Source organism: Sus scrofa, chromosome 15 (genome assembly GCF_054392235.1).
Source record: "Sus scrofa isolate SSC_HxYL_T2T_F1_AM1 chromosome 15, Sscrofa_HxYL_maternal_Yorkshire_Landrace_v2.0, whole genome shotgun sequence".
Classification (NCBI taxonomy): Eukaryota; Metazoa; Chordata; class Mammalia; order Artiodactyla; family Suidae; genus Sus; species Sus scrofa.
The window spans coordinates 46,036,074-46,060,062 of NC_139397.1; the positions used below are offsets into that span (position 1 = coordinate 46,036,074).

The 23,989-nt window shown below is 41.1% G+C and overlaps 1 protein-coding gene and 1 non-coding gene across 17 annotated transcripts in view; one reads left to right on the forward strand and one right to left on the reverse strand.

Moving 5' to 3' along the window:
- TUBGCP5 (tubulin gamma complex component 5) overlaps positions 1–23,989 on the forward strand; it is a 46,401-nt gene that overhangs the window by 11,621 nt on the left and 10,791 nt on the right. For 6 of the 16 annotated variants that reach the window (XM_021075115.2, XM_021075113.2, XM_084999711.1 and 3 more), the window contains exons 7-16: positions 2,379–2,496; positions 3,541–3,630; positions 5,326–5,419; positions 6,435–6,681; positions 8,712–8,914; positions 10,744–10,859; positions 13,038–13,306; positions 14,480–14,678; positions 15,816–16,004; positions 17,572–17,754. In XM_021075115.2, the coding sequence (XP_020930774.1) occupies positions 2,379–2,496; positions 3,541–3,630; positions 5,326–5,419; positions 6,435–6,681; positions 8,712–8,914; positions 10,744–10,859; positions 13,038–13,306; positions 14,480–14,678; positions 15,816–16,004; positions 17,572–17,754 (1,708 nt within the window). Of the gene's footprint in view, positions 1–2,378; positions 2,497–3,540; positions 3,631–5,325; positions 5,420–6,434; positions 6,682–8,711; positions 8,915–10,743; positions 10,860–13,037; positions 13,321–14,479; positions 14,679–15,815; positions 16,005–17,571; positions 18,051–19,603; positions 20,126–23,989 lie in introns of those variants that run through there. The other 10 variants (XM_021075116.2, XM_021075114.2, XM_084999712.1 and 7 more) reach the window with 4 other exon arrangements.
- Positions 19,265–19,368, reverse strand: LOC146395817 (U6 spliceosomal RNA). The gene has a single exon (XR_014830657.1). It is a non-coding gene; the product is annotated as a U6 spliceosomal RNA (small nuclear RNA).

The window sequence follows — 23,989 nt, forward strand, 5'->3', positions numbered from 1 at the left end:
CCAGATCCTTAACCCACTGAGCAAGGCCAGGGATCAAACCCGAAACCTTATAGTGCCTAGTCAGATTCGCTAACCACGGAGCCACGACGGGAACTCCTCCATTGGGTTTTTTATGTAGGTGATTAGTATTGTTTGCAGATATTCACGGTTTGATCTCCTTTTGCCAGTTCTTATACATTATATCTTCCTAATGATGTATTAACTATGTCTCTTTTCTGGCCAGTTCTCTAGTCTGCAGAGGAAGCAGGGGCAATAGGTATGGCTTTCCCGGGGTGAGTTGCCCCTGAAATTCCTCAGTTATTCTGATGGATTTTCGTATAGGTTCTGGATATGCGGCCTTTATCAGATTAAGAGTTCCATTCTTATTTTTCTAGACATCTAATCATAAATATTGAACTTTATCAAGTGCTATTCTTTATCTGTGAGATAATTCTATAGTTGTTCTCTTTTACTGTTTTACTATATTGGTAGATTATCTTATGGTATATCATTCTTGAATTCTTGAGCTAAACTTCCTTAATTACTATTTTTTTACTACATTCTTGGATTAGATTACCTATTTCTTAATTCAGAATTTTTATTTATTTATTATTTTTTATTTTTTATTTTTGTCTTTTTGCCTTTTCTTGAGCCGCTCCTGCGGCATATGAAGATTTCCAGGCTAGGGGTCAAATCGGAGCTGTAGCTGCCAGCCTATGCCACAGCCACAGCAATGTGGCATCCAAGCCATGTCTGCGACCTACACCACAGCTCATGGCAACGCCGGATCATTAACCCACTGAGCAAGGCCAGGGACCAAACCCACAACCTCATGGTTCCCGGTCAGCTTTGTTAACCACTGAGCCACGACGAGAACTCCTAATTCAGAATTTTTAATCTATTCTTTTTTTCTTTTGCTTTTTAGGGCTGGACCTAAGGCATGTGGAGGTTCCCAGGCTAGGGGTCTAATTGGATCTACAACTGCTGGCCTACACCACCGCCATAACAACACAGGATCTGAGACGTGCACCACAGCTCATGGGAGCACTGGATCCTTAACCCACTAAGCAAGGCCAGGGATCAAACCTGCAACCTCATGGTTACTAGTCAGGTTCATTTCTGGTTTGCCACAACAGGAACTCCTTAGTCTATTCTTTGATGAATTACCTTTTCTTTTTTTGTGGGGGAAGAGAGGTTCTTTTTAGGGCTGCATCCGAGGCATATGGAAGTTCCCAGGCTCGGGGTCAAATTGGAGCTTTAGCTGCTGGCCTACAATACAGCCACAGCAATGTGGGATCCAAGCCACATCTTCGACCTACACTGAAGCTCACAGTAACACCGGATCCTTAATCCACTGAGTGATGCCAGGGATTGAACTCGAGTCTTCATGGATACTAGTTGGGTTCATTACTGCTGAGCCACAACGGGAACTCAGAATTACTTATCATATCTTTATCTGGTTTTATAAGTAAGGTTATATTAGCTTCAGAATGTTAAGCAGTTTTCCCTTTTTTGTTTTCTGTAATAATCTGTATAAAACATCTAATCCTGTAATTCCTGTTGTGACACAATAGATTAATGATCCTGCTTGTCTCTGGAGGTGCTGGTTCAATCCCCAGCTCAGCACAATGCGTTAGGATCTGGTTTTGCTGCAGCTATGGCATAGGTCCCAGCTCTGGCTGAGATTCCATCCCTGGCCTGTGAACTTGCATATGCCTTGGGGGCAGTCAAAAAAGAAAAAAAAAGTCTAATCCTTCAAGGTTTAGTACTAGTCCTGAGGCTTTGAATATGCATGAGAATATCTTTGGGTACCATTTCATTTTCTTTCCTGATTATTGAACTGTTCAAATACATTGTTTGTGTCTTCTTATTCACGGGGTTATTTTTAAATTGAGTATTTTTTTTTTACTTTCTAGCAATGACAATTAAATTTTGTATGTCTCTCTACATAGATAGTTTTCAGTATATGATTACATTTCAAATGTCAGCTGTTATTTTATTTATTAATTTATTTTTTGTCTTTTTGCCATTTCTTGGGCGGCGTCCGCGGCATATGGAGGTTCCCAGGCTAGGGGTCGAATCAGAGCCGTAGCCGCCGGCCTATGCCAGAGCCACAGCAACTGAGGATCCAAGCCATGTCTGCCACCTACACCACAGCTCACGGCAACGCCGGATCCTTAACCCACTGAGCAAGGCCAGGGGTCGAACCCGCAACCTCATGGTTCTTAGATTCATTAACCACTGAGCCACAACGGGAGCTCCCTGTCAGCTGTTATTTTAAAGAGGCTTTTTCAGTTGAATATTCAGATGGAGTCATAAGTCCACATATTGTAGCAGAGTTGATCAAGTGTTTCTTTTGTTAGCTCTCATGAGTTAAACATAACTAAATTTCATTCCAGTAGATGAGCCGGATGCCCGAAGCTGGCTAGAACAACACGTGGTCCGTCAGTACTGGACCACTAGGTCCTCAAAGTTTCCTCATAGTTTACATTTGCACTCCAATCTAGCTGCCGTCTGGTAAGTAGCTAAAGTTTTCTTTTCATATGTTGATGGAAGAGACTTTAATGTTGTTGTTTTTCTTCTTCTTCTCTTTTTTGGCTGTCTCATGGCATATGGAGTTCCTGGGCCAGGGATCAGATCTGAGCTGCAGTTGCCACTCATGCCGCAGCTGTGGCAACACTGGAATCCTTTAACCCACTGTGTTTGGCTGGAGATTGAACCTGCGTCCCAGCATGCCAGAGACACCACTGATCCCGTTGTGCCACAGCAGGAACTCCAAAACTTTAATGTTTTAATATTTTGTTTTGATTTGTGACTTAAATCAAGTACTTGAAATTTTTAACAATTTCAATTGAACTGTTTTAAATTATTATTATTATTATTATTTTTTTTTTTTTTTTTTGTCTTTTTGCCATTTCTTGGGCCGCTCCCATGGCATGTGGAGGTTCCCAGGCTAGGGGTCGAATCGGAGCTGTAGCTGCTAGCCTACGCCAGAGCCACAGCAACACAGGATCCGAGCTGCGTCTGCAGCCTACACCACAGCTCACGGCAATGCCGGATTGTTAACCCATTGAGCAAGGGCAGGGATCGAACCCGCAACCTCATGGTTCCTAGTCGGATTCGTTAACCACTGCGCCACGACGGGAACTCCCGTTTTAAATTATTTTGATTATTATTTTTAAATGAAGTTATTATTTAACTATAGTCTGTCTTTTGATTTGTTCTTTTAAATGAATTGGTATATGTTAGGCCATCTGTTTGATTTCTGTTTTAGCACACTTACTGAAAAAATAATTATTGTTTTTCTAAAACAATACATAATTTTAAGCATTTGCTAAGTCAGCAATAAACATAACAATTAATATTGCATTTAAGGAGCCTCCTGAGAGTATTTTAGTTTACTTGTGAAAATGAATATGGGAGAACATTTAAAACCTGTTTTACTTCTTTGCTTATTGATTACTGGTTAAGTCATCACTAAATTACATATATTTTTTGAGACTTGTAATTTTACTTAATGAGAAATCTTTTCATTGACATTTGGTGTTTGTCGTGTAATAGGGATCAACACTTGTACAGCAGTGACCCCTTATATGTTCCAGATGACAGAGTTTCTGTTACAGAAACACAGGTTATTCGGGAAACCCTGTGGTAAGAACTGTTAACCTAATTCATAAAGACTATTAGTGAAAAGCAGAATTTTGTTTTTTTAAAGAAAAGTGTTCAAAGATTTTTCATATGCAAATAGAGGCAGGCCATTAGGTAGGAACCCAAAACACTTCCCTGTGGGCATGTAAACTTAAATTAGGGGACTCAGGAAGCCTAAACTTCAGATTTGACCATGGAGATTTTGATATATTATATTAACTTCTTTTTTAACTTACTTCTTACTTGATTTAACTAAGATTAGACTGTATGACTTCAAATTGAGGTGTCTCGTGTGCTGCTTACTCCTTTTTAGGCAGAGCCTCTCAGTGAGAGTTACCTGTGCCCCTACCTAGAAAACAGGAAAGTAGGAATTTAAATTGTACTCAAAAATGGAAATGATGTTGCAACAGAAGAAAGGCTGGGGGAAAAATGTAATTGTAATGTATACATGCAAGGATAACCTGATCCCCTTGCTGTACAGTGGGAAAAAAAAAAAAAAAGAAATGGAAATTAAAAAAAAAAAATGGAAATGAGAGATATAACATGTAGTGCTATTACTACTGAGATTTCCAGGGTCTGGTTCTCTCTGCCATAAAATAAAGTATTTACATTCCTAAAAATTGAAAGATCTGTTTGGACCATCACATGTGTGAGGAAATGCTTTGACAATACTGTTTTGGACTTTATTTTATTTTATTTTTTTCAATTTTATGGCTGCACCCATGGCATATAGAAGTGCCAGAGCCAAGGATTGAATCTGAGCCACAGCTGCAACCAATACTGCAGCTGTGGCATGCAGCTGTGGCAACACCGGATCCTTTAACCCACTGCACCAGGCTGGGGAATGAACCTGTGCCTCCACAGTGACCCAAACTGCAGCAGTTAGATTCTTTTTTTTTTTTTTTTTTTTTTGTCTTTTTGCTATTTCTTGGGCCGCTCCCGTGGCATATGGTGGTTCTCAGGCTAGGGGTCCAATCAGAGCTGTAGCCACCGGCCTATGCCAGAGCCACAGCAACGCTGGATCCGAGCCATGTCTGCCACCTACACCACAGCTCACGGCAACGCCGGATCGTCAACCCACTGAGCAAGGGCAGGGACCGAACCTGCAACCTCATGGTTCCCAGTGAGATTCGTTAACCACTGCGCCACAACGGGAACTCCAGCAGCTAGATTCTTAACCCACTGTGTCACGGTGGGATCTCCGTGCTTTAGACTTTTTATTTTTTAATTTTTAATTTTTTTTTTTGTCTTTTTGTCTTTTCTAGGTCTGCTTCTGAGGCATATGGAGGTTTCCAGGCTATGGGTCTAACTGGAGCTGCAGCCGCTGGCCTACGCCAGAGCCACAGCAACCTGTGATCCGAGCCGTGTCTGCCACCTACACCACAGCTCACTGCAACACCGGATCCTTAACCCATTGAGCAAGGGCAGGGATCAAACCCGCAACCTCATGGTTCCTAGTGGGATTCATTAACCACTGCGCCACGACGGGAACTCCACTTTAGACTTTTTAATAGATGATATTGAACTATCTTGAGTCTTAAAATTATTAGATAAAAAAGATTGATATTTTCTATTTTCTAATTATCTGACCTGTGCCATCCCTCACCCTTCCCTTTTTATGAAAATTTCTTAGGCATTAGTGTAATGAACATTTTTTGAGACTTAAATTTCATTCGTCTTTTTTTTATTTCATTTCAGGTTACTTTCAGGGGTAAAAAAGCTGTTTATATTTCAGTTGATAGATGGAAAGGTAGCTGTGAGAAACAATATTATGGTAACTCACTTGACACATGTAAGTTGTTTGCATTTATTGTAATTAAATAAAATTAAATATTGTAATTAAAATTGTAACTTTAGAACATTTTGCAGTATTAAAATTAACTGCTAAATATATTTAAAATCCAAAAGACAAAATTAAGTTTGTATCTTTACAGTATTTAGAGAATTGTTTGGGATGTTCATATTTAGTTTTGTTTTATGTTTTCTGATTTTTTTTTTTTTTTTTTGTCATTCTGTATTGGGAGAGCTATTATAGTTTTTCTGCCTATGGTATTATATGTTTACCTTATATGTATGTGGGGGGTTTTTTGGTTTTGATTCTGTTTTTTTGTTTTTGTTTGTTTTTGGTTTTGCTTTTTAGGGCTGCTCCTTTGGCATATGGAGGTTCCCAGGCTAGGAGACGAATCGGAGCTGCAGCTACTGGCCATAGCCACAGCCACAGCAACGTCAGATCTGAGCCATGCAAACTCTCCCACAGCTCACACTGAGCAGGGCCAGGGATTGTACCCGCATCCTCATGGATATTGGTCTAGTTCGTTACCTCTGAGCCATGACCAGAACTCCTGTTTTTAGAAAAAATATAAGCCAAAATGTTATATTTTATAAAAATTAATGCTTACACTATTTCCTTTGAATATGAAACTGAATATTCGTTTTATAACCTTATCTGTTACTAAGCATACTGTTTAAAATGATCATAGGAACCATGAGGTTGCTGGTTCGATCCCTGGCCTTGCTCAGTGGGTTAAGGATCCAGCATTGCCGTGAGCTGTAGTGTAGGTCGCAGACATGGCATGGATCCCGCGTTGCTGTGGCTGTGGCATAGGCCAGCGGCTACAGCTCCAGTTAGACCCCTAGTCTGGGAACCTCCATATGCCTCAGAAGCGGCCCTAGAAAAGGCAAAAAGACAAAAAAATAAATAAATAAATGAAATGATCATAGAAGAAATATTTTACACTGAGGGGGATATGAATAACAATGCCTGCAGAGGACTGACTTTAAACCATTGTGGTTTGCTTCTGTTGTAGAGCTGCTTACGATCAGTGCTAGAACAAATAGCTGCATATGGCCAAGTTGTGTTTCGACTCCAGGAGTTCATTGATGAAGTCATGGGGCATAGCTCTGAAAGCACGTTACCTGGAAATGGTTCTGTTCCCAAGAAGTCGACTGACGCACCCTTTAGAACATACCAGGCTTTCATGTGGGCCCTGTACAAATATTTCATTAGTTTCAAAGAGGAACTTTCAGAAATTGAGAAGTGCATCATCAATAATGGTATTTAAATATTCTTCCTTTTTATTCATAAGACACATTGGAATGCTGTTTAGGTTAACAGTTGATACAAGATTTGAAAATTACATGGCAAATAAGTAATTCTGAATACACTCGTTTTGGGAGGTTGGGGGTGCATACCTATGGCATGTGGAGGTTCCCCAGCTAGGAGTCAAATTGGAGCTGCAGCTGCTAGCCCATGCCACAGCCATAGCAACGTGGCATCTGAGGCACATCTGTAACCTGTACCACAGCTAATGGCAACGCTGAATCCTTAACCCACTGAGTGAGGCCAGGAATTGAACCTGCATCCTCAGGGATACTAGCTGGGTTCATTACTGTTGAGCCACAAGGGGAACTCCCTGAATACACTCATTTTTAAAAATTATTTTAAGCCATTTTATTAAAAATCATTTTTAAGCCATTCATTTCTCAAAATCCAAACAGTATAGAAAGATTTATACTGAAAAATTCTTCCTGTGCCAGTGCCCAAGCCCAGAGGCAACCATGTGATCAGTTTCTTAGGCATCCTTCCAGAAATAATTTGGACCTATGTAAAGCAAAGCATATTCATTTACACATATGTAGTAATCCATTAACTGCTCTCTTCAAAGTGTTTCTTTTTTCTTTTTTTTTTTTTTTTGCTATTTCTTGGGCCACTCCCGCAGTGTATGGAGGTTCCCAGGCTAGGGGTCCAATCGGAGCTGTAGCCACCGGCCTATGCCAGAGCCACAGCAACGGGGGATCCAAGCTGCGTCTGCAACCTACACCACAGCTCACGGCAACGCCGGATCGTTAACCCACTGAGCAAGGGCAGGGACTGAACCCACAACCTCATGGTTCCTAGTCGGATTCGTTAACCACTGCGCCATGACAGGAACTCCCCCAAAATGTTTCTTAATTTAAACTTTGAGGATTATACCATGCAAATATATAAAGAGCCTCCTCGTTCTTTTTCACAAATTGAGCCTTTTGTTGTATGGATGAATCATAGACCAGTCACCTTTTGATGGCCATTTAGGCTGTTTCTGATCTTTTATTGTTGCCAGCAGTGCTTCAGTGATAACCACTTATGTGTAAGTAATTGTACACATGTTTAGAAAACACGGTACCTATAGCACAGATTCTTCAGAGTGGAATTGCTAAGTCAAAGGGTATGTGAGGGCATAGGCAATTTCAATAGATATTGCCACATTGTTCTCCACGGAGATACAGATAAATAACTTTACACTCTTGCCAGGATTATATATGAGTACCCATTTGTTCACAGTCTTGCCAACGGTGTGTTTTGAAACTTTTGAGTTTTCTCCAATATGATAGGTGAAAATGGTGGTGACCCAGTAAAGGTGATCACTGTAACCTTTATATTTATAACTACTGCAAAAAACATAGTACACTGCGGTCCCACGTCCCCATCACCCAACTTCCTCTAGTGTTAACATCTTACATAATTATAGTATGTTAGCAAAACTAAGAAATCGACATTGGCACAATACATTAACGTGTCTGCAAACCTGACATGGGTTTTACCCGTTTTGCAGGTACTTGGCTTTTTGCAGGGAGGTTCTTTGACATTTTATCACATGTGTAGGTTTGTATAACCACCTCCATATTTAGGATTCAGAGCTATGCCATCCTGATGAGGGAACTTGTTCTTGCTGCCTTTTGTCGGCACCCTTCCCAGCTTCCCCTCACTAAAATGGAACCCACTGTAGTCTGTTTTTTGTTTGCCCAGTGTAGTTTTTATTTTGCATCCTTTTTTCATAAGTGAGGTTGAGTGTCTTTCTCTATGTTTAAGAAGCACTTGAATTTCCTTTTCCATGAAATGTCAGTTCCTTCATTTATTATTTTTCTAAGTTGTCTTTTCCTTCTTTAGTGAGTTCTTTTTTTTTTATTTAGGAAAATTTATATGAGATTAAAACTCACCATCCTCCAGTTTGCTGTGCTTTTCCACAAGTGTCTTAGCATTTATATCACATTTTGACTGCAGATATATTTCCTTGCTAATGAGTTTGATTTCTGGGTATTTGCAGATACTACAGTAACTCTTGCAATTGTGGTGGACAAGTTGTCACCTCGACTGGCTCAGCTCAAGGTTCTGCACAAAGTGTTTAGTACTGGAGTAGCAGAAGTTCCACCTGACACTCGAAATGTTGTTCGGGCATCTCACCTGCTTAACACCCTGTACAAAGCCATCCTTGAATATGACAATGTTGGAGAAGCCTCTGAGCAAACTGTATGTGGGACCCTTTTCTAGTCCACTGAGTGTAACTCATTCTGGTCAACCACGGGAGTGGTGGATAATCTGTCATAGATCTTCAGAAAAATGGTGTATCAGAGAGTTGTTCTGAGTTTTCTTTTTTTTTTTTTCCATGGCATATGGAAGTTCCCAGGCTAGGGGTCACGGTCACATTGGAGCTATAGCCAGCCTATACCACAGCCACAGCAATGCTGGATCTGAGCCGCATCTGCAACCTACACCACAGCTTACCACAATGCTGGATACTTAACCCAATGAGCAGAGGTCAGGGATTGAACCCGAGTTCTCATGGATACTAGTTGGGTTCGTTAACCAACTGAACCATGATGGGAACTCCTGTTCTGAGTTTTCAAATTAGCTTCTAAACTTGAGGCTGCAAGAAACTAGTTTTTCAGCCATAATTGCCAAGATCACCAGAAGAATGCCACAAGAATAAAATGTAAAAGCAAGCTGTGAAAAATACCTAGGTGATTTATATAGATATTTATAATAACCCTTTCTTAAATGAAAATAACAAATCCATGATATAAAGTATCTAGAGTAGTCAACACAGAAAAAGAGAATGGTAGTTACCAGAGACTAGGGGAGAGGAGAAAAGGGGAGATGGTTAATAGGTAGAGTTTCCATCTTGCAGCATGAAAAAAGTTTGGAGGAGGTCTGTTTTCACAACAGTATGAATACACTAAACACTAATGAACAGTACACTTTAAATTGGTTAAGGTAGTATAATTAATATTATGTATTTTTTTACCATAATTAAAAAAAAATACAAGTCTAACTAGAGACTATAATCTAGAAAAGCTGCAGGTTAATTTGGATGTTTTACCTTATTTCTTGGTGTAACTTTGTTTTCTCAACATTTTTGTACTGCATTTCAGTAGAAAAGAAGTTGATTTCTTTCAGCTCTGCAATTTCTTTTTTTCCTTCTTTTTCTTTTATGGCCATACCATGGCATTCGGAAGTTCCTGGGCCAGGGATTGAATCCAAGCCCAAGCTGCAGTTGCGCCAAATGTCGGATCCCTGAACCTACTGTGCCAGGCTACAGATGGAACCCACACCTCCACAGTGACCAAGCCGCTGCACTCAGATTCTTTTTTTGTTTGTTTGTTTGTTTGTTTTTTGTTGTTGTTGTTGTTGTTGTTGTTGCTATTTCTTGGGCCGCACCCACGGCATATGGAGATTCCCAGGATAGGGGTCGAATCGGAGCTGTAGCCACCGGCCTACGCCAGAGCCACCGGCCTACGCCAGAGCCACGGCAACGCGGGATCCGAGCCGTGTCTGCAACCTACACCACAGCTCACGGCAACGCCGGATCGTTAACCCACTGAGCAAGGGCAGGGACCGAACCCGCAACCTCATGGTTCCTAGTCGGAGTCGTTAACCACTGCGCCATGACGGGAACTCCTGCACTCAGATTCTTAACCCCCTGCGCCACAGCGGGAACTCCTGTACTTTCTTTTTTTCTTAGGACCGATAGTAGAATGAAATCACTTCCTAGTTGTTAAGGGACATTTTGCTAATAGTACTATTTGGATATGATAATCATATCCCAGTTTGGACTGTCCAATTTAAAACTGTTGTCCTCGTGCACCCTTCGCTCCCAGGACAATATGTCTTAGATTTAGGTGAGGTTTTCCCCAAGAATTTTATAGTGTATGGTTTGGATTTTAAATTTCTTACTTTGTTTCAAAAAGCATAGAAGTCAGATCCCTTTTTAAAAGCTGCTTCAGAAATGCTTAAGCCTCGTTTTATGCAGAAATGAGGGAGTTCTGAGTGTGGATGTACATACTACACTGTCTCCTCAGGTCTCCCTGCTCTTCTCCCTCTGGGTGGAGACTGTGCGGCCCTACCTGCAGATTGTTGATGAGTGGATCGTGCACGGGCACCTGTGCGATGGTGCCAGGGAGTTCATCATCCAGAGGTGAGGGAGCCGTGCCCGACACTGGCTTTGCCTCTTCTTCCCCATGGAGATCATGCATTTTCTTAGCTTCAGATGATACAAGTGGTTCTCAAGACAGATTGTTGTGTCACCATAAGCAGATTCTATTGCTTTTTTATAGAAGACATCAGGTACCAGCCAAAAAGTAACTTTCACTAAGTTTAATGTCAGTTTACAACTTTGCTTATTGGCAGATTATATTTTGGAATGATAGTGTGTTTATGGCTGGCTGGTGTGCTGAATGGCACATAAGTCCCTTAAAATGAATAGGTGATTCAGATGGTTTCATTAATGGGAATCAATATCAGTAAGATAAAATACTTGAAAATATTACAGAATAGGTTTCTAATTTATTTCTTCTAATTAGCTTTTTAAAAACTTTTTTAGTATAATATTTAATAAAACAGTTAAGGAAAAAATTTTTTTTTTTTTTTTTTTTTAGAGATGTGAAGGTTTAATTTGTATCTTTTTTTTTTTTTTTTTTTTTTTTTTTCCCACTGTACAGCAAGGGGGTCAGGTTATCCTTAGATGTATACATTGCAGTTACAGTTTTTTCCCCCACCCTTTCTTCTGTTGCGACATGAGTATCTAGACATAGTTCTCAATGCTATTCAGCAGGATGGAAAATCTTAACCCACTTATGATGATTCCCCTTTATAATTTTTCTGAGAAAATGGAAACTGTAGTATAGAACTATTTGCACTCTCTTAGCTCAGTCTTGTTTTGTTTTTTTGTCTTTTTTTTTGCCTTTTCTAGAGCCGCTCCTTTGGCATATGGAGGTTCCCAGGCTAGGGGTCTAATTGGAACTACAGCTGCTGGCCTACACCTCAGCCACAGCAACGTGGAATCCAAGCCATGTCTGCAACCTACACCACAGCTCACGGTAACGCTGGATCCTTAACCCACTGAGCAAGGGCAGGGATTGAACCCACAACCTCATGGTTCCTAGTCGGATTTGTTAACCACTGTGCCACGACGGGACCTCCTCTCTTAGCTCAGTCTTAAGTGCTGCACTCTGTGTGTGTGTGTTTATATTGATAGCTACCCATTTAACTCATCAGAAAGAGTAACTTTAAGTACTTAGAGCTACAGAAAAGTAACCCTGTTTACACTACTCATATAAGTGAGGCAGCCTTTCTTTAGCTGAATCTCGGGTCTGTAATTACATCATGTTTCTTCTATTGTATATGAGAATTTCTGTAAAAATGGGATTCTGGCTATTATTAGAGGCTGATGACTAACCCACATTTTGTCATTAAAACAGTCCAGTTAAAATTCTATGTGTGGAGTTCCCATCATGGTACAGCGGAAACGAATCTGACAGGAACCAATGAGGTTGCGGTGGTTCGATCCCTGGCCTTGCTCAGTGGGTTAAGGATCCGGCATTGCTGTGAGCTGTGGTGTAGATCACAGGCGTGGCTTGGATCTGGCACTCCTCTGTCTTAGGTGTAGGCCGGCAGCTACAGCTCTGACTCGACCCCTCGCCTGGGAGACTCCATATGTCGAGGGTGTGGCCCTAAAAAGCCAAAAAGAAAAAAAAGTATGTATATGGAGAAAAAAGATGTTGAAGTGTGGAGTTTACTTTTAGAGGATTTTTTTTTTTTTTTTTTTTTTTTTTTTTAAAGCTGAATCTGCAGCATATGGAAGTTTCTGGTCTAGGGGTTGAATCAGAGCTGCAGCTGCCAGCCTATAGCACAGCCATAGCAGCAGGGGATCCCAGCTGAATATGTGACCTACACCACAGCTTATGGCAATGCCAGATCCATAGCCCACTGAGCAAGACCAGGGATCGAATTCATGTCCTCACGGATACTAGTCAGGTTTGTTACCACTGAGCCATGACAGGAACTCTCTACAGGAAACTTTTATTCTATCTTTAAAGAGAACTGAAGTAATCATATCTTATTTATTTCTAGTTCAGGAAACTTTCTGCTTAGTTAAATTTTATTTATGCCATTCGGAGTATTTATCTACCTTTCTTTGTTAAACTGAAGTCAGATAAACTTCTATCACGTTTTACCTGAAGATTGCATCATTTTACTAATAACTGATATTCCTGTGCTTTGGAATGTCTGGACAACATGCTTAAGCTAGAACAGATATGCCATTGTTTTTAAGGAATAAAAAATTAAAGTTTGCAATTCTTTTGAATCCCTGTAGAAACAAAAATGTTCCAGTAAATCACAGAGACTTTTGGTATGCAACTTACACACTATACAGTGTATCAGAAAAGACAGAAAATGAAGAAAAAATGAGTGATAACGCTAGTGCGAGTTCCGGCAGTGACCAGGGGCCCTCCAGCAGGCAGCACACCATGGTGTCCTTCCTGAAACCTGTCCTCAAGCAGATCATCATGGCTGGCAAGTCGATGCAGCTGCTGAAGAACTTGCAATGCGCGGAGAGCACCACGTGCCAGGCCATGGCCAGAGGTACCCCTTCAGCGGTAGGGTAGCCATCATGAGATACATCATTATTTTGCAGTTTGAAAATTATCAAAGTTTTTTATTTCCATGGAAGTTATCACCACGATCAAATTAATAGATGATGCTGCTCCTGCCTGAAAAAAGATTGTCCTCACTAGAAACTTTTATTTTTTTTTTTAGGTCCGTAGGTGTGTTATATGAAAATTCCAAGGCCTGGGGTTGAATCAGAGCTGCAGCCGTTGGTCTACACCACAGCCACAGCAATGCCACATCTAATCTTCATCTATGACCAACACCAGAACTCACGGCAACAGCAGATCCTTAGCCTGCTGAGTAGGGCCAGGGATCGAACCCACATCCTCATGGATACTAGTCGGGTTCATTTACACTGAGCCACAACAGGAACTCCAGTCACTAGAAGCTTTTAGCATGGTGTTTGAAAGGCAGTGATAATGGTTCCACTTGCATTGTCCTTGCTCTTGATGCCTTAGGACTGGTCCTTTAACGATAATTCTCTGGCATTTAATGCAATGCAGCCTTTAGCATCTGAGGACCATGAACTCTGGCACATACGAATATTTTGGTTAGCGATTCAGACTTGATCATAGTTTTTAAGAAAATCTTGATATAATTTCTGGTCTTTTTTGATGTAATTTAAGCAATATGACTTAAAGTTTTATCAACTGACTATAAAGGCTTTGAGAGGTATAGATGTTTTGTTTGTAAGTCACCTTAATGTTATATTAATTACTTTGAATTACTGTGTCTACTTTAAGTAGTACTTTTATTTTGTGGAATATTTCCTTTTTAACTGAACATTAAAACAAAGAGCTTTCCAGGGCCACTGTTGGAAGTGTTTTGCAGTGAAATCATGACTTCCATTAGTGTTATCATAGAGCTATCTACGACAGTGGTAAATTTCAAGCATCCTGCTTAGGCTGTTATCTCCTCGGAAAAAACTAGCTTATACTTTGAATGTTTAACCATGAATTTTGCCCTTGTCTAACAGAGTATAAAAATGTTCAGTTGTATTATATTGTAAAGGGAACAAAACAAGGATAGACTTTCATAGGCCAAAAGAAAAATACGAGTCTATGTTTCGGTAAGATTACTTAACATCTCTTAATGTTACTTATCTTTCAGAACATAGTTCACCTTACACATTTCTTTATGTTTCAGATGCAGAAAGAAAAAGCCTGTATACCCTCTTTCTGGAGTCAGTCCAGTCTCGTCTTCGACACGGAGAAGACGCCACTGCGCAGGCCCTCACTGAGCAGCAGGCCACCAGAGAGACCCTCATTAAGATGCAGTCCATCGCCGAGAGGCATCTTGAACTGGATGATGTTCATGATCCACTGCTGGCGATAAATTTTGCAAGGTGACACACACCTACAGGATTTTCAGTGTTTGAGATGGCAGAATCTGTGCTGCAATATTTAGTAACTTTTTTGTTTCTGCCAGGTAGGGCTTTCCAGCCTTAAACATAGAAACCTCTATAGCTTCTCCTGTCTAACAAGAGGAAATACAGGACGATGTTTGTTCATTTATTTCAGATGTATAATTTGGCCTCCTTATTTTTTGTGAAAATCCACTCTCTTATGTGCCCTAGGCCCATGGCCAGTGTTGTCATTCATAAAAGAAGATGCTTGTGGAAGTTGGGATCCTGGGACATGTTGAGTCAGACCCTCCCTTTACATCTTGGCCCTTAGGTGCTTTTAGACGCTTAGCCTCATGAAATAAGTTGTTAACACCCACACCATACCCTGTGTATTGTCTTACGGTCGTCATTCACTGCCTTTGACCCTAATGGCTAGAAAGACCTACTCACTACTTGACCCTTTAGACAGAAGCAACTCTGTGACGGACTGCTTCACACAAAGAATATTTTGAGAAAAAATATTTTTATTTCTGTGATACTTGGTGATTGTAGCGTAAAAGGTAAAAATGAGACTCTGGAGTTTTGTTTTAAGACAATTCTGTTGAGGTGAATAGATGAAGATGTAGTATATGTATAATAGAATACTATTCAGTCATAAAAAAGAATGAAATTTTGCCATTTACAGCAATTATGAATGGACTTGGAGGATGCTATGCTTAGTGAAATAAGTCAGACAGAGAAAGACAAATACTGTGTATCACTTATATGTGGAATTTAAAATATTAAGCAAACTATTGATAGAACAAACATGAAAATATAACAAAAAGGGACTCACAGGTATGAAGAACAAAATATTGATTATCATTGGAGAGGGAAGAGGGGAAGGGCAAGGTGGGGTAGGAAATTAAGAGGTGCAAACTACTATGAATAAAAGAAAAAGCTACAAAAAATATACAGCACAGGGAATATGCCAATATTTTATAATAACTGTAAACTTTAAAAATTATGAATAATTGTGCACCTAAAACTTAAATAATATTGTAAGTGAATCAATTTTTTAAAAGGAAGTGCCGTTTTTTTTAAAGAGCAGTCTGTTCAGAGCAGCTCTAAAAAAGATTTATATTTTTATGTTTAAAGGTTGTATTTGGAGCAGAGTGACTTTCACGAGAAGTTTGCTGGTGGAGACATATGTGTGGATAGATCATCGGAATCTGTCACTTGCCAAACTTTTGAATTAACACTGAGATCTTGCCTTTATCCTCATATTGACAAGCAGTATCTAGATTGCTGTGGAAACCTCATGCGAACTCTAAAAAAAGATTACAGGTATAAGTGAGTTATTTAGTTTTGGAAGTAGTCAGTAGTTTATTGTACTTTAAGAGTAGTCCAAATTAGTTTTAAACCTGTATTTCAAGCTAATTTTTATTAGACTAGAAATGGATATGTAGTAAACAGTTTTCTTTTGAGAGGTTCAGTTAACCATCAATGTTTTAACTTTATTGTAAAATTTAATTGTTTCTCAGAACTTATCCCAAATGAAATACAAAAATGCTTATCACAAAATTTGCCATCAGAGGGAAAAACATGAAATTACTTAGTTATTGTATGACTAGCTCTTTAAACATGGCCTATCCAGGAGTTCTTGTCGTGGCATAGTGGTTAAGGAACCTGACTAGTATCCATGAGGACGCAGATTCGATCCTTGGTCCCACTCAGTGGGTTAAGGATCCAGCGTTGCTGTGAGCTGTGGTGTAGGCCAGCAGCTGTAGCTCCGATTCAACCCCTAGCCTGGAAACCTCATGTGCTGCAGGTATGGCCCTTAAAAGACAAAATAAATAAATATGGCATATCCATATTGAAATAAGGTTTATTCATTTTATTCATTTCCGTATATGAACTTTATAAAGTTCATACAAATTGTGTTTATACAGGGATTTAAATAAAAACTTTCTTAAAGCTAAACAACAGGATATATAATATGGTAAGAACTGTATATTTTTTTATAATGTGTAGGGGAAAAAAAAGACTGAAAAAAAAAATACCCTAGGAGTTCCCATTGTGGCTTAGCAGGTTAAGAACCCGACTAATATCCATGAGGATTGGGTTCAATTCCTGGTCTCGCTAAGTGGGTTGAGGATCTGGCATTGGTGCAAGCTGTAATGTAGATCACAGATGCAGCTCGAATCTGGTGTTTCTGTGGCTGTGGCGTAGGCCAGCAGTTGAGCTCCAGTTGGACCCTAGCCTGGGAACATCCATATGCCATGGGTGCAGCCCTAAAAAAAAAACCTCTAAATATTAACAGTGGAAATTCATCATGAATAGTATGATTTAGATTAACTTTTTTTATTACACTTTTGTGACTTGGCTCAATTTTCTTCAATGTTGTAAAAAAGATAACTTATTCTGATTATTAAAAGTAAACTGTATACTATTTTTACTACTTTTGTTGGGTTTTTCTTTTTTTTTTTTTTTTTTTTGGTCTTTTTAGGGCCACACTCATGGCATATGGAGCTTCCCAGGCTAGGTGTCGAATTGGAGCTAGAGCTGCCAGCCTACGCTACAGCCACAGCAATGCCAGATCCGAGCTGAGTCTGGACCTATACTGTAGCTTACAGCAACACCAGATCCTTAACCCACTGAGCAAGGCCAGGAATCGAACCTTTGTCCTCATGGATACTAGTCAGATTCATTTCTGCTGAGCCACAACAGGAACTCCTTTTTTTTTATTATTACTTTTGAAGGTCTTTAAGATGTCTTAGTTTTTCTCATTTTAGTAAATGTAGATTGTAAACCTATTTTTAAAAAAAATGATAGTTTACAAAACCTTGTACTGATCTAGAATCCCATCTTATAAGCCTAAGACCTTTCTGTCACTTATTTTCTCTTCATTCAGGTTGGTTGAGTACTTGCAGGCCATGAGGAATTTCTTCTTAATGGAAGGGGGTGATACCATGTATGACTTCTACACATCAATTTTTGATAAAATAAGAGAAAAGGAAACCTGGCAGAATGTGTCTTTTCTTAATGTCCAGCTCCAAGAAGCAGTAGGACAACGTTATCCTGAAGACAGTTCACGGTAAGATATGGGAGGTCCTTTTATTTTAAATATTATGAAGTAATCCAAGTGCCACCAACTCTTCTATGACTTTTTAATATATTGTCTTTTTTTTTTTGCTTTTTAGGCCCGCACCTGCCATATGGTGGTTTCCAGGCTAGGGGTCTAATCAGAGCTACAACTGCCAGCCTGTGCCACAGCCACAGCAACTCGGGATCCAAGCCGCATCTGCCACCTACACAACAGCTTACGGCAAGGCCAGATCTCTAACCCACTGAGCGAGGCCAGGGATCAAACCCACAACCTCATATTTCCCAGTCGGATTCATTTCCACTGTGCCACAACGGGAACTCCCCAATGTATTGTCTTAGTTAACCCTCATACCAATCCCCTGTGAGTTTTACTGGTGTTATTTTACACATTGGGAAACTGCGGCATCAGCAACTTGCCCACTCAACAAGAGGAGACAGTGGCATGGGGCTGTGTGTCTGTGGACTGATGGCCCTCCTCACGTGGCTGGAGTCTGCACTGGCTGCCTTCTTGCCCCACAGGCCCCGCTCTCCAGCCAGCTGTACCTGTTGTTGTAGTGTCCAGGGCAGTGTTCTGAGAGATGGCAAGCAGAGCCCTTAAGCACTAGCCAGCCCAGGTGAGGAAGAGGAATTAGATTGTACCACTGTCATGACAAGGTTGCCTGTTTTCAAGCTGTTGTACCAGCTTATCCCCAGCCTGGGATCTCACCTTCCCTCCTCCTGTCAGTCAGTTTGCTGAGCAGCTTGGCCAGGTCTGAGGGTTGGCACCACTAAATATTTGTATGGCAGAGTCTCATCTTCCCCCTGCTTGGCAGTCAGTCCTTTTTCCTGTTCCATGTCCTTGCTTGGCTACATTTCTTGGCTCCCTCAATGGCTCTTGAAAAGTAGTAATAATAATAATTAACATTTATTACATGTTTTCCTTACAGCTATGCCAGGTTACTGACCATGTACTGCTTAGTAGTAGATAAAATAATTTCTTTTTTTTGTCATGAGTTACCTTTGATTCCTCCATAAAAGCAGAATTTTCATCAGTTATATGGTTAGTAAAAGCAGAGTAATTGCTAGATTTTTTTTTTTAATGTTATTTCCCCAATACAGTTTTTTTTTTTCCTACTGTACAGCATGGTGACCCAATTACACATACATGTACACATTCTTGTCTCTCTTTTTTTTTTTGTCTTTTCTAGGGCTGCACCAATGGCACATGGAGGTTCCCAGGCTAGGGGTCCTTTTGGAACTGTAGCCACTGGCCTACGCCAGAGCCACAGCAATGCCAGATCTGAGCTACATCTGCAACCTACACCACAGTTCATGGCAACGCCGGATGCTTAATCCACTAAGCAAGGCCAGGGATCCACCTGCAACCTCATGGTTCCTAGTTGGATTCGTTAAGCACTGAGCCACGATGGGAACTCCTGGAAAGTTTCATTTGTGCTGTATATTAGATTCCAGATATAAGTAATATCATATGGTATTTGTCTTTCTCTTTCTGACTTAGTAAAAATATGCAACGCTTCACGAATTTGCACGTCATGCTTGTGCAGGGGCCATGCTAATCTCTGTATCATTCCAATTTTAGAATATGTGCTGCCGAAGTGAGCACTAGATTTTTTTTTTTTTTTTTTTTTTTTTTTTGCTTTTTTACGGCTGCACTCGATGCATATGGAGGTTCCTAAGCTAGGGGTCTAATTGGAGGTACAGCTGCCAGCCTATGCCACAGCCACAGCAACGTGAGATCCCAGCTGCATCTGCGACCTACACTGTAGCTCACAGCAATGCTGGATCCTTAACCCACTGAGTGAGGTCAGGGACCGAACCTGCAACCTCATGGTTCCTAGTCGGATTCATTTCTACCGTGCCATGACAGGAACTCCTAGATTTTTTTTCATAGTAAGAAATTTGTGCCCAGCAACCCCCAGAGGAGGCCAGGGTAGGTTATATTTTTCATTGTTGATAGAAACTCATGAATTTTTGTTTTTAGTGTGTTTCAGTCTATTACAGTTACTCCTTTTTTGCTTTTTGCTCAGACTGTCCCGTATTTTCCTACTGGGAATTCCTTCCCTTGACTCTAGTCATCTTGGAGAGCATCCTTGCTTTCAGGCCTGGGTGTCTGGGCTCATTCTGCACCCTTCCTGCCCTGGGCTGTGCACCTCTCCCAGAAGCATGGTCCTGTCTGTTCTGTGGCTTTAAAAGCCCTCAATGTGAATGCTGGGGTGTTCAATTCTACCTGGTTGTTATGACTTCTGGGCTCACACAGTGGATGGAACTAAGAAATAGAAAGAGGAAAATGAATCATAAGCTCATGTTGATATTTCAAATTATATTAAAGATTACAGCAAAAAAAAAAAAAAAAAAAAAAAGGAGTTCCCGTCGTGGCGCAGTGGTTAAGGAATCCGACTAGGAACCATGAGGTTGTGGGTTCGGTCCCTGCCCTTGCTCAGTGGGTTAACGATCCGGCGTTGCTGTGAGCTGTGGTGTAGGTTGCAGACGTGGCTCGGATCCCGCGTTGCTGTGGCTCTGGTGTAGGCCGGTGGCTACAGCTCCGATTGGACCCCTAGCCTGGGAACCTCCATATGCCGCGGGAGCGGCCCAAGAAATAGCAAAAAAAAAAAAAAAAAAAAAAAGATTACAGGATTTCATTTCTTCACTTTTCCTTTGTATCGCTTCCTTTGAGTGCTTACAAATGCTTTAACATAAATACTTATTGTTTTATTCTGTAATAAATCACAATAGTTACAAAGTAGCAATACCACCACCAAGCCCACCTAGAGTTTAAAACATGCTTGTGATTGTATTCTCTTTCTTGTAGTTCAAGTCATCAGAATCTTATATTTCTTTTCTTTTCTTTCTTTCTTTCTTTTTTTTTTTTTTTTTTGTCATTTTAGGGCCACACCCTCGGCATATGGAGGTTCCCAGCCTAGGGGTGTAATCGGAGCTGTAGCCACTGCCTACACCACAGCCACAGGAACTCCAGATCCAAGCCGCATCTAAGACCTACACTACAGCCCACGGCAACACTGGATCCTTGACCCACTGAGCAAGGCCAGGGATCAAACTTGAATCTTCATGCTTCCTAGTCGGATTCATTTTCGCTGTGCCACAACAGGAACTCCAGAATCCTCTATTTCAAGGTCACTTGGAATAATTCTCCATGTGATTATACCACTGATAAAGGGTCAGGTTCATTTGGCTTTTGGGTTTTTTTTGCAGCATGTTAAACTTCCCAGGCCAGGGATAAAACCCATGTCACAGCAGCCACCCAAGCTGCCACAGTAACAACACCAAATCCTTAACCTACTGTACCACAGAGAACTCCCCTAGTAACCATTTTTATTAGATTTTTATTTTACCCTTCCAGTGTTTGTTTTTTGGAACCAAAAACCTATGTGTATGTATTACTTTTTCTCCTCACATGTTACAAAAAAGGAAGCACACAGCACACATTCTCCAGCACCTGCCGTACTTTTCATGCATAAGTAAGACATCCTAGACCCACTGTACTTGCAAGTTAGAGAATTTGTTCTCTCTCCTTTACAGCTGATTGTATTCGTCAGCCAGGTGTCCTTTTGGTGGACACATGGGTTTCTGTTCTTTTGCTGTGCGGTGACTGATCTTGTACATTTCACTTCTTACTTTTGCCGGTGTAAGTTTAGAGCATTTTTCTAGGATGGGATTGCCAGGTCAAAGTGTAAACACCCATGTAACCCTGCTAGCTGTTACCAAATTCTTCTTCATTAAGGCTGTTTTTTTTTTTTTTTTTTTTTTCCTCATTCCCACCAGCAATGAGGCTTTCTCCATGGCCTCACCAGCAGAATATGTTGTCAGACTTTTGGATTTTTGCCAGTCTGATGATAAAAAATGGTGTCTCAGTGTAGTTTTAATTTGCCTTTTTTATGTGAGCTTAGTCATCTTTCCTTATGTTTACTTTTGCATTTATTTTAATGTGGGTATCCATATCTTTTGCCTCTATTTCTGTCAGTATCAAGTCTTTCTCCTCTCCACTTTTAAAAGCTCTTTTTATAGTTTTCCCAATTTGACATTTGTCTTTTTTTTTTTCTGCTTATGGTGTAACTATTTCTTGTTTTGTCGTGCAGACATTTTTTTAGTTTTATGTTGTATCTTTTCTCTTATTACCTCTGGATTTTGAGTCGTAGTTAAGAAAGTTTTACTCTCCTGAGTAATAAAAAAATTCACTTGTCTTTTTTTTAATGCTTGAATGGGTTTTTTTTTTTTACATTTAGGTGTTGATCCTTTGGAATTTATTCAGCTAAAAAACATGAGAAATAGATCTGGTTTTATCCTTTTCCAAATGATTAATTGGTTCCCATCACTTATTTAAAAAAAAAATCCACCTCTCCCCATTTATTTGAGATACCCCTTTAGTGCACTTGAGTTGTGTGCATTGGGTCTCTCTCTCCAGATTTTCCATCCTATTTCATTGTTCTATTTATATGCCAGTAGCATTCTGTTTTAATAACAGGGTTTTTCTGGCTATTCCTGCTTATTTATTTTTCCAAAGGTACTTTATCATCAACTTGTCTAGCTACATTCACCAAAACAAACACCTGGTGATATTTTTATTGAGGCTGCATCCCGTTCACAGATTAACTCAGGACAAATGAGCCATCCCGTTGGGATCCCTTCTCCTCTGGCTCCCATGTGTCCCAGGTGCCTGTCTGTCCCCTCAGGCTCTCTGAGCCCAGACCTAAGAGTCTCCCACTCTGTTCCAGGCTGCCCTGCCCTTCCCGCACCCCTCTCTTGGCCACGGTGCTCCTCCACAGCCTTCCTGTGGGCACCTTGCCCTCCACTGGGCATAGCTTCTCACTCTCCTGCCTGGAGCATCTGCATTCCATATTGATGGCTTCAGTGATCCCTAATGACCTGCACATCAGTACCTTTAGCCCAGGTGTCTGAACAGCCAGCACCTCATAACTCTACTCAAGTGTCATGGATCCAAATCTGAGCTCATTGTGTTCTCAGCTCTTTGTTTCTCCTGGATGGGCACCACCATTCATCCCAGTGCCCAGAGGGAGTCTGTAGTTCACCCTAGATTCCTTCCTCTCTGCCAGCAATGCATACCCTCGGTCCCTCAGCTCTGCCTCCCGCATAACATTCTCAGTGCTGGAGTTCCCGTCATGTTGCAGTGGTTAACGAATCCGACTAGGAACCATGAGGTAGCGGGTTCGGTCCCTGCCCTTGCTCAGTGGGTTAACGATCCGGCATTGCCGTGAGCTGTGGTGTAGGTTGCAGATGCGGCTCGGATCCCGCGTTGCTGTGGCTCTGGCGTAGGTCGGTGGCTACAGCTCCAATTAGACTCCTAGCCTGGGAACCTCCATATGCCAAAGGAGCGGCCCAAGAAATAGCAAAAAGACAAAAAAAAAAAAAAAAATTCTCAGTGCTCACTCTGCTGCCTCCTGACCAACTGTCTCGGTTCCTCTCCCTTCCATTTGGCCGTACTGGGCCATGCAGGAAACCAGCAACCTGCACTGCCGCTTGCGCTCAGGCTCCCCTGCACCGCAGAGCAGATGGGCCGAGCTTCTCTCGGGAGAAAGAGCTTTTTCACTGTCTGGCTTGTTTTCCCAGCCTCATTTCTTGTACGCATAAACATGCAGACACATCGTGTTCTCTCTCCACCACACTTTCCATTTCAGGGATTTGGAATATTTCTGGTTTCCCCAAATGCTTTCACATGTCCACATCCTCTGGTTACCTGCTGTCCTGTGTGCATGGCCAGCAGTGGTCTATCTGTGTGGTTTGGTGTGGTGCACTGCATCCAGTTGGTGACAGGAGGGTGACTGTGTGTTTACTTTCAGCTCTAAGCCCCTGGAAAGGGGCAAGGCTCAGCTTATCACCTTCTTAGTGCAGGGCCTGACAATTAAGGTATTCAATAGGTGCCTCCTAAGTACTTAGTGGATTCATATGTAGACTTAATGAGCTAAAAAAAGTTCTGACTAGCCTGTGACATGGAATAAACTGGCTTAACTTGAAAATCACACACTGCCCTTTATACCTCTGGTTGTAAGGCTAACTCCTACCTCAGCCTTAGAGTTAAATGTAACTAGGCTGCATCCAAGCATCGTCACAAGGTGCCCCTGTAACTGTGGGAGAATCATGCCGTCTCTCAGCCCACTGACAGGACCGCTCTGAGGAAGGAAGTGCCTGGCCCAGTGGTAGCTGCATGCCTTCTATTGAGAGTCTCACTCAAACCAGTTAGGAAAAGTGAA